Source organism: Cibotium barometz, chromosome 55, assembly GCF_041138505.1.
Source record: "Cibotium barometz isolate CiBa-2024 chromosome 55, ASM4113850v1, whole genome shotgun sequence".
Lineage (NCBI taxonomy): Eukaryota > Viridiplantae > Streptophyta > Polypodiopsida > Cyatheales > Cibotiaceae > Cibotium > Cibotium barometz.
Genome location: NC_141100.1, coordinates 34976756 through 34987558, shown reverse-complemented (window position 1 = coordinate 34987558; position 10803 = coordinate 34976756). Strand labels below are relative to the sequence as shown.

The following is a 10803-nucleotide window of genomic DNA, read 5'->3' as shown; positions in this document are numbered from 1 at the left end:
GGAGTTATCAAATGATGTCACTCGCAATGGCAAAGCTTGCCAAGGTCTTGACCAGCCTCCATATGGTTAAAATGGTGTGCTTTCAGTACGATGGGCGAGTAGTACCGACGAAGTGATCCCTGAGTGAAGTGCTAGGACACCCAAGGAGGATCCTAGAGGGTCTCACCAGGCGATGCACGGGCTCGCGGGTGGCTAGGATACCCATGCATGCGTATGTCAAGGAAGATATGGGTAAAACAATGGACTGGATATTTTGGAGGATTATGATTCGAAATACTATGGTTTCATTTCAAGTCTTCTTTAAAGACTGCTGAATCTGTAAAAGGCAATTTCATATTGGGTGTGTAAGTGGTGTGTCTAAATTGTATTTTGCATGAGCACTATCTAGGGGGCCTGGGAACTCTTTTCCCTGGTACCCGGGACAAAACTCAACCAAATTTTTATATAAAGGAATCCCACCAATACAGTGGTTGGGCGGTTGGCTAACCATGGTCGATTGGGGTTAGGCTAGATTGGTGGAGAAGCACATGTCTACACTACCCAGCTAGCATTATCAAACCCTACATATAGTAGCATGGGCATAGGAATCAAAGTGTTCCAAAATTACACCAAGGGGCGATCTCCTACCCTAGTTTCCTCACGAGGTAGTTTACCATGATGCACCGAACCACCACTCACTACTCACGATATCACTAAATCTAGAGCTGAGGCCTAGTTGCATGCTCTAGGTGGCACCATCAGAGGGTCTCGTACTCAGTCCAGATACAAAAGATAAGTATACACCCCAAAATGAGTAGATAAGAGGGTTTACATACGCACAGGAGAAAAAACCTCCTAGTGAGGAAAAAAGTATTTCGGAAGTGCTAAGTGTGTTCACACACATCACTACCAGGGATTTAATATTCACGTGATCACAAGATTTTTTGTGATAATAACACATGTGAACAAGTTATTCACATGTTCTCATGTTACCGTTCACAAAATAACACGTCACTTGCCATTTGGGAACCCCTTAAAAGCTTGGCTACACATGGGAATAAGCTATTCACATGTTTTCATGTTACCATCTTCACATAATAGCAAGTCAGTGGCCACCTAAGAAGATTTTTAATGCCCGACAAAGATAATTTTTTTAGGCCCTTGTGAAAGCTTTGTGAATATAACATGTGATCACAAGGTTTTTTGTGTTATTAACATATGTTATTAACTTGTTCACATGTTCTCGTTTACGTCAGTGAAATCCCTGATCACTACCATATAATGCTACAAACCTCCCCTCGAGTGATGATGTGAACATGTACAAAGTATGGGCGATCAATCCTGAAAAGGCAGTAAGCCCAAAGATTTACGAAAAGCTTCAAACTTTTCATGAGGAAGAGCCTTCGTGAATAAATATGCCATGTCGTCATGTGTAGGCACATAGACCAAGCTGATCTCTGCTATAGAGAGTCTTTCCCTGACATAGTGGTAATGTACCTCAATGTGCTTAGTGTGAGCATGAAACATTGGGTTCGTGCGAGCATGAAACACTGGGTTCCTTGCTGCTAATGCACTCTGGATGTCCAGTGAAAATCATAGTGCTAGATGACTGTCCAACACCCAAATCAGCCACAAGACGTCTGAGCCGCATACACTCAACTGTGGCTGTAAAAATGGTGATAAAAAATACTTATTTTCTCTATTTGGGGATTCATAATGGCTAAACTTGAATCTCTCCATGAAGTTTCAAGTCTTTGAAAATAGTATAATAAAATAAGTTATGCTTTGAATTATCAAATTCTTCAAACAATGCTAGTAGTAAAGGGACATTAAGGTTTCTTGCTAAAAGACTAGTGTTAAAAGAAAGATTTTTAGAGACTAGTGTTAAAAGAAAGATTTTTAGAGACTACGCATAAACAAATTACTCCTCAGAAAGATATCAATGATCTTTTATTATTAGAAAAACGAACTATAACTATTATTCAAGAATTAGTTGAAGGTAGTGGCTATCCAAGAATTAGTTCAATGTTGACATATTCAACAGTAACTTTTTATGCTATTTTATCTAATTAATATAAATTGATGAAATGCTAGCTAGGTAGATTTGTATATATTGTATTTTGCTTGAGAGCATTTTATAAAAAGCAATCCTATCTCTTATCTAGTATAATTTTTCTACATTCATTCCTACGGGGTTCCAAGTCAATTGATCGTGTTTCTTCTTATCTACCAAAGGTGTACTTAATCTATATAGCTATTCAAACCGTTGACTTTGACGTCTATATAAGAATTTTTTGCTACATTAACAACTAGGAAGTTTGATATATACATTAACAACTAGGAAGTTTGATATATACATTTTTGTAGCAAAGACTAGCAAAGTCTTCTTTTTTTTTTTTCTTGAATCTAGCCTTGTGTCACAAGTTCCTTTTGAATTTAGAGGCATGGCTAGAATTTGAAGATTGGAGTTTCCTTCCCAGGGGGTCAACATCTCCACCACAAGAAGAAGAATGGGAAAAAGAAGTTGCGCTTCAAAAGAAAGGAAAGTTTTTAATAAAACATGGTAGCCTCCTAGAGAGTTCCATTCTTGACTGAGGCTATCATCATATACTTGGGTAGGTATGCTGTGTGTGCGCGGCGTGGTAGCGATTGGGTCTGCAGAGTCCCATTTGATCTGGTTGTCTTCAGGGAGAAAACCAAAATTGGGGGACATATTGTCAATAGCAGCTGTGTCGTAACTCCTCTCTCTTCAATCGTGAAACGGAAAGTTGAGAACGTGTTGAAAAAGGAGGCGCACTTCATGAAACCAGGCAAATGACCCGCCCCTGCAAGAAAATAGAAGCCTAAAATGCACGCATAGATTGCCTATATAAACAGAGCTGCGCGACAAGGTGATTCCACAAAACACACCAATTTTAGCTGAATTTGGCGGAGGCAGCAGCAGCAGCAGCCATGGCTAGAGTGCAGGCGATACTGTGTGTAATGGTGACTTGCTGCTTCATTAGCTTCGGTAAGGCACCTATATTGATCTGTGTGTGTGTGTGTGTACTATGCGCGCTTGGTTTGACGTGAATGACGTCGTCTGCTGTCGTTACTTGCATATTGCAGAGATGATGAGAGCGGAGGCAACGACAATACGCATGCACAACCAGTGCAGCTCCACGGTGTGCTTCAAGTATTGGGTGCCCAACGTGGGCGGAGCATGCTCGGAGCAAGGCTCAGGCGGCACATGGTCGGTGGACGCCTCGGGGAGCTGGGTGGGGGCCACCATGTGGGCGATTACAAACACGGGGTGCGGCGGGCAGGCTTGCAACACAGGGCCTCCCTCCGGCGTCACGCAATTCGAGATTACGGTCGACAGCAGCGGCGGCAACGACTACTACGACATTTCCAAAATCGCCGGCTATAACGGCGCCATGAGTGCAGTTCCCACCAACGGCAACTGCCCCACCGTCGAGTGCACTGACGCCAACTCCGGCGCCTGCTACTACACCGGAGGCCCCGACGAGACCAAGGCCTGCGCCACGGGCACCGACTACGACGTCTACATGTGCGCCTCATGAGCTCCATGCCACTTGTGTTATGCATGCATGCCCTTTACTAAATAATGTGGAGGTCCTTTGTAAAACTCATAGTAATAGGGGCGCAAAAAAATAAAAAATGGCCAACATCACAAAAGCTAAGCTTATTAGCATTTTAAAATAAAATTGTTTACAGAAGATGCACAAAGCTCTCTCTCTCTCTCTCTCTCTCTCTCGCAGTTGACTGGGATCGAGAGAATTTCTCCTCTCTATGACCGAAAGCTCTCTCTCTCTCTCTCTCTCTCTCTCTCTCTCTCTCGCGCTCTCGCCTACGCACATGTCTCTGACCATCAAAAGAGTGATCGATCGGACCACACTAGACGGAGTGGTATCTCACACATGATTCCAAAAAGTTCGACCGGTGGCAAAGAACTTGACGGACGTCGCCAGCACTTAGATGTCGTTAAATGCAATTCTCTCTCTCTCTCTCTCTCTCTCTCTCTCTCTCTCTCTCTCTCTCTCTTTTGTGAAGATGGAGATGGAGATATTTTCATCTCTCGATCAGTGCTGCCAGATATTGAGATTCTGACACCATAGAAATTTTCTATGCATCGAGAAAAAAATTCCTATCATGAGACGAATTTTCAAGAGCCTTTGTGGATCACAAGCTATTATTTTTTTCCATGTTGGGGAGCCGTTAGGAGCCATAGTGATTAATAAAGAAGTCTTCTCATATGGTGTCACAGCTTTCTAATAAATCCTTAGCTACATTTTGCTTCTAAAAGTGAGGTTTTTTCCTTCAAAATATGTTTTCCTAATTTATAAATAGCACATCTCACCATTACCCTAAGCAATTATATGTGCTTTAGAGGAGGGTCATCAATGGAAATTTAACCCTCTCTATTAACTAGATTATGATTGAGATGTGTAACATGTTTACTATGATTTCGAGTCTTTAAATTGTCATTTAATTTTACGAATGCTCCATCTTCTTTAATTTTTACCAATAATTGTTTAAGATGCATCGTTAAAACCACCAATCATCAAAAGATCCTTACTTTAAATGTGTTAGTCTTGCTATATCTATATCTATACTGAAGGAGAAGGAATGTGACTCCCACATGTCAGAAGCAGGTTTTTTTGAGGTTTTTTCAAGTTTTTTGGGGTTTTGTGGAGTGCTATTCCATGCAAAACTAGGCTTGGGGGGGTGGTATTATACACAAAACCACCTAGTTTTGCATGCAATGCCACTCCCTTGTCCCCTCACTCATCACTCATCTCTCTCACTCTCTACTCACCCCACCCGCTCTCTCACTCTCTACTCACCCCACCCGCTCTTTTGCTCACACCCCCTTGCTTTATCATGTCAAAGTTTGAGGATTTATCATGTTTTGTAATTTCTCGAGAGGTTTTCGAGATAATGAAATAGAATGAGAGAGAGAGAGAGAGAGAGAGAGAAAGCTATTTGGCCCATTAAAGCTATATTATTTATGCCATATGAATTAGAGGCTTGGTATTTTGAATCATTAATTTGGATTATGATTGGGATGTGTAACATGTTTACTATGATTTAGAGTCTTTAAATTGTCATTCAATTTTACAAATACTCACTAAATGCTCTCCTTTAATTTTCACTAATAATCGTTGTAGACGTGTCTTTGAAACCACCAATCATCAAAAGATCCTAACATTGGCTCTTAAAGCATCCAAAACAGTCCTTACATGCATTAGTAGAGGAAAGCGTGCAACTCTACGGTGATAGCGTGGAGGTGGAGGTTGGAGGTTGGAGCTTAACAAGAAAGCTTGGAGGCCTCAAGGGACTCAAGTTTGAAGCATTGGTAAGTGCCCTATGACATTTGTGATCTATTGCTCATCCTTTAGGTGAATGTGTTGAGTTCCCTCTTGGAGGTGTGGTAGCCCATAACAACGGCCTTATCAAGCTTACTATGTTGTTGCTCAGGCACAAGAGCATAAGCAAGACAACCAAAAATATGCAAATGAGCCACATAAGGCTTCCTGCCATGCCAAGCTTCATAAAGAGTTTTAGACTGCAAGGCCTTGGTAGGGCATTTGTTAACACAGTTTATGCACATAGTTGCCTCTAACCAAAAACCATGAGGTAAATCTTGGGATTTCACCATACATCGTGCCATCTCTGTGAGGGACCTATACTTCCTCTCAGCCACACCATTTTGCTGAGGTGTGTATGGCATTGTACATTAATGCCTTATGTCTTTTTCAACCATATATGCATGAAATTCCTTGGACATATACTCCCCCCTCGATCTGAACGAAGGGTGCCAACCTTACATTCACATGCATTGTACATTAATGCCTTATGCCTTTTTCAACCATATATGCATGAAATTCCTTGGACATATACTCCCCCCTCGATCTGAACGAAGGGTGCCAACCTCTCAGCCACACCATTTTGCTGAGGTGTGTATGGCATTGTACATTAATGCCTTATGCCTTTTTCAACCATATATGCATGAAATTCCTTGGACATATACTCCCCCCTCGATCTGAACGAAGGGTGCCAACCTTACATTCACATGCATTTTTAGCCATGTGTACAAAGTGCCTAAAGCACATAAAAACCTCTGACTTCTGCTTTAATAGATACACCCAGCTATCTCTCGAGTAATCATCAATAAAAGTGACGAAATAGAAATTTCCCCCAATAGATACTGTCCTCATAGGACCACATACATCACTATGTATAAGCTGTAATTTCTTAATAGCTCTCAAAGATCCATCCTTTGGAAATGATGCCCGATGTATATAACCAAGAATACACTCCTCACATACATGTCTAGTAGGAGTCTCAAGAGTTGGCAACTCAGATGACACGATATCATGCCTTTGAAGGCATAACAAACTGCCATAATTCAGATGGCCAAATCATGCATGCCATAATTCTGCATGACTCATAGCACGAGTTGTAGAGACTAAGCAAGCATCATACTGCAACTTCTCAAATACATCCATCTTGTATAGGCCATGAAACAAGGTACCTAAGAAAATGATAGAAAAAACATCATTTTTATCCTGAACTGTACATCTATCATCCACAAATTTCACCATCTTAATACCTGGCACATATAAAACTTTAGAAAGAGTAAATGCGCCCCCATTTGTAGCAGCGAGCACAAATCTACCAACTCCTTTGAGAGGATCTGAGGCACCATTTACACATGTGACAGTTCCTGCACTTGGATAGATTCCATAGATGAGAACACTTTTTTTTGTGCAGTAATGTGCTTATACTAGCACCAATGTCAAAGTACCAAGCATCTGATTCTGCCACCTCACATGCATATACTCTACGGGGTCACTCATAAATATGTAAGCATAGCCCGTGGGTTCAACATAAGGAGTTTTTAAATATCCGTTTTTACACTTTTTTTACATATAGAAGGGTAATATTTAAAGAGGGTATTTATAGATTGAATAGATAAAGGGTGTGTTTTATTCATGCAAAACTTACAGATAAGGGGTTTTTCAATTAGGCCTTAAACGCACGTGATATAGAGGATTTACATCTAGAGAATCCCCCAAGTGCATACATCATGAAAAGAAGGGTCATAACTACAAAAATGTACAGTTCATGCCCAATCTACATCTTGAGAAAAACTTGTAGATTCCTTCTTCTCTGCACTTGGTGTAGATGCATCAGCCAACAACCATGCTCAATCTTTCTTTTTCTCCTTCTCTAGCCTTTTTTTGCACTCATTTATATAGTGCCCTTGTTTCATACGATAGTGACACTTGGCCTTCTTTTTAGGCTTAAAACCTTCTTTCTCTACATCCTTACCTGAGGATTCTACTTTTGGCTTATAGCCACCATGCGAAGAAGCTTTACTTTTGCCTTTCTAAGACTAGCAACAAAAGCTTGGTCACCAACTCGCATAACAAATTTGTTTTGCCGACTGCTCTTCTTGCAAGAGTATTGAAGCCAGCTCATCAAATGTAAGGGAATTTGGATTTCCCTTCATCATGAGTCTAGGGGTAGAGGCAAAACTCTAATAAGAATCCAGCAATGCATTGAGAACTTTGGGCACCAATGTACTATTAGGATATATCTCATCCACACTAGCGAGGTACTCCTTAGAATCTTTAATCTTGGTCAAGAAGCTGTCCATTGAGTCTCCCTCATTCATGTGATCAGAATCCAATTATTTGCGCAGATATGTAACACGTGCTTCATTGTGCACCTAGTACAATACAGCAAGTGCATCCCATGCCTATTTTGAAGTCTTACATGACTGAATATGAGGAATAATGCTTCGCTTCACAGAAAGTGTAAGCAATGCATGTGCTTGTGCATCTCTTCAATCCCATCTCATTTGAGCAGCAGTGGGAGGTGCTGGTGGTGCATGTGGAGAATTCACATCTGTATTAGATTCTACTTTAGATGTGCCTACAGCACCTAGTTGCACTGGTAGTTGTGAAATAGGACGAGTTTCACTACCATTGACCACATTCTAAAGGCCTTTAGCAACCAGTACATGCCTCATCATATAGGACCATAATGGGTAGTTAGTCCTGTCAAGTTTGTCCTCAGTAGACAACATATTGAATACATCAGTACTGCCAGCCATGTCTATCTACCAAATGCAAAAGCTTTCAACACACTGCAAGTACTGCCAACTAGACTGTAAAGTGTATGAAAAATAGCATAGAGTAGAGAATAGAGTGTTAATGTTGTATGATGATCTGTAAGGTTCCTCCTCAGCCTAAAAGATTTATAAGCCCTCATCTCAGTCCCCTGTAATCATCCCCTATTTCAGAATGCAAGAAAATATTGTTTTCCCTTGTTTTAGCCTAGAGAGAGAGAGGTAATTCAAAATTGAGATATTTTTGGTTACAAAGTTTCTCCTAATATCTAAGATGAATTCCCCTAAAATAGAAGTTCAAAAAGAATTTTCCAATGTGCATTAGAAATTAGTTGAATATGTGTATTAAAGGCCTTAGCCTAAGGGTCCACATTTTCAGGAAATTTTTTATTAAGGTCCAAATAAGGTTCTAAAGAGCCAATAGGATTAATCCAAGTGTGGGGATGACAAAAATGCAAAGAATATAAGAAATATATCCCAAAAATGAGTAAATGCTCACATACGATGAAGAGTTGACTAAGTACTGGGTTTATTATTAAAAATGAAGGTTTATTACCAAAAAAATCAAAATTTGACACCTCAGTAAGGAGAAAGATGCCCCATGAAGTAGGCACCTTTTTCTCATCATTACTTTGAATTTTTAATTCAAAAAATGAGATATTTTTATCTCTCCTCTCTCCTTATGCAAACTGGATTAAAAAAGGGAGCCAAACTGGATAAATCTTATTCAAACTAGATCAAACTGGAGCTGGAAGCCTCTAGAACTCAGTTGGACTTGGTTAGTGGCCTCCCTCACCTGTAAATAGACCCTCATTCCTTTGTATTTTCATCTTTGAGAAATTACATGCTAGTATTATCTTCATTTTAGTGTAATTCTATTATCCCTCTATTTTGCCTCTACTTTTGGGAGCTTTGGATCTTCTTAATTCTTGGTGGCCAAACCTTGCTTTGTGGGCTTCACTTCTCTCCAAAAGAATCAAGCCAAAATCAAAGGTAAGCCTTAATTCAATGGTTTTTCTATCTTTCTCAATGATTTTCTTCTTTCCAATCCCTCTAATGCTTGGGAAGCTTTCAATTAAATGGTTTTTTCTTGAAATCAAGTTTTCTTAATGATTCATAATGCTTAAATGGTTTAATACTAATCTTTATGCTTAGTTGAAAGATCCCTGCCCCCTCCGCACAACGGATTCGAGGGTGCTAGCAGCAGCAAAAGTCGCACTCCTTGCGCGGGGCAGGGTCCCTCACTCGGGGGCTTGCCCACCCACGTATCTCCGGAGAGACTAATCCCTCGGTTCTTCCAAAAACCAAACCCGAAAAAACCTCCCTCACCCGGAAAGCACAGGCGATTCCTCCAGGATATTTTTACTCTAACGTAGTCAAGGTCATGACTCATTACTGACCAAACTGATCCGACTGAACTCGTAAGTTACTTGGTCAGATCAAGGAAGAAACTTACACTTGGATCATCGAGACCAACGCTTTTTTCCCTATCGAGAGGCACAACCGTTGATTCTTTTCCATAGAACAATTACTATCCGCCGGGATTTCCTTCATCTATTGTACTATAACAGAATTGAGTCTCATTTTACGGATCCATTAGTCCAGCCTAACCCCATCCAGTCCCATGGCTTAGCCAACCGTCCAACCACTGTAGTGATGGGATCCAATTAGAAATTTGGTTAGGTTTTGTCCTGGGTACCATGGAAAATGGTTCCCAGGCCCCCTAGCCAGATATTCATGCAAACTTAAAGCTAGTCACACCAATTACACAGCCAATATGAAATTGCCTTTTTTCGCAGATTCAGATGTCTTTAAAACAGTCTTTTAATGAAACCATAGTATCAATGATCATAATCCTCCAAAAATATCCGGTTGAATCCCAATTTCCAAATCATTCCTTCATGGGAGTACCTATGGCATCATTGGCAACCAGAACACCACCTGTCCACTCAGGGGCCTTCTAGATAGTTCCTAGCTCATAGTACTCGGCAATATATTCACTTATAAAAATGATGCTCATAGTACTCGGCAATATTTTCACTTATAAAAATCAAGATGGAATCTCCGTTGAAGATCAGCAAGATCAACCAACAGATCTATATAAAAAAGCCATGGACTCATCTGTTTGAGAACCAGCAAGGTCAATCAACCAGATCCATGCCCGGTTTCAGAAAACAACTCTTACTCCTTGATCTAATATCTTCCACGATGCACGTGTGGGTATCTTCGACGACCTAAAGCCCGAGCACCATATGGTGAGCACCCTCTAGGATCCTTCGTAGGTCACCTAGCGCTTCACTCATAGGCCGCTTCCTTGGTCCCTCATCCAGTGTACCGGAAGCTCACCATTTAAATTGAACCGAGGTTGGTCAAGACCTCGACCGACCTAGCTAACGCGAGACGTCCTCCGTTGACTCTCCGTCAGCTGTTGCAACTTTTTCAATTAGGTCTCCACGACCTCAATCACAAGACGGTCAAAATGCTTCCCCAACATTATTGACATAAAATAGTCGTTTAAAAAGAGGTCATAAATACAGTTTCTATAATGAACTCTCGTCTTTCACATTGTTCCACATCCGTCCACATTACTTAATTCATTCACTCACATCTATCTCACATGGCATCACATCTCATTCATTCACATCTCATCCATTCACTCACATCTATCTGATTCACATGGCATC

The 10803-nt window shown here is 40.8% G+C and overlaps 1 protein-coding gene across 1 annotated transcript; it reads left to right on the top strand.

Moving 5' to 3' along the window:
* Window positions 1-2781: 2781 nt before the first annotated feature.
* LOC147607672 (pathogenesis-related thaumatin-like protein 3.7) lies at window positions 2782-3652 on the top strand. The gene is made up of 2 exons (XM_086790618.1): window positions 2782-2989; window positions 3088-3652. The coding sequence occupies exons 1-2, from the start codon at window positions 2932-2934 to the stop codon at window positions 3540-3542; spliced, it is 513 nt and encodes a 170-aa protein (XP_086646744.1). The 5' UTR covers window positions 2782-2931; the 3' UTR covers window positions 3543-3652.
* Window positions 3653-10803: the final 7151 nt, after the last annotated feature.

Coding starts and splice junctions, on each gene's coding strand:
- LOC147607672 (XM_086790618.1), top strand. CDS start 2,932: ATGGCTAGAGTGCAGGCGATACTGTGTGTAATGGTGACTTGCTGCTTC. Junction 2,990..3,087: donor TTGCTGCTTCATTAGCTTCG/GTAAGGCACCTA, acceptor TGCATATTGCAG/AGATGATGAGAGCGGAGGCA.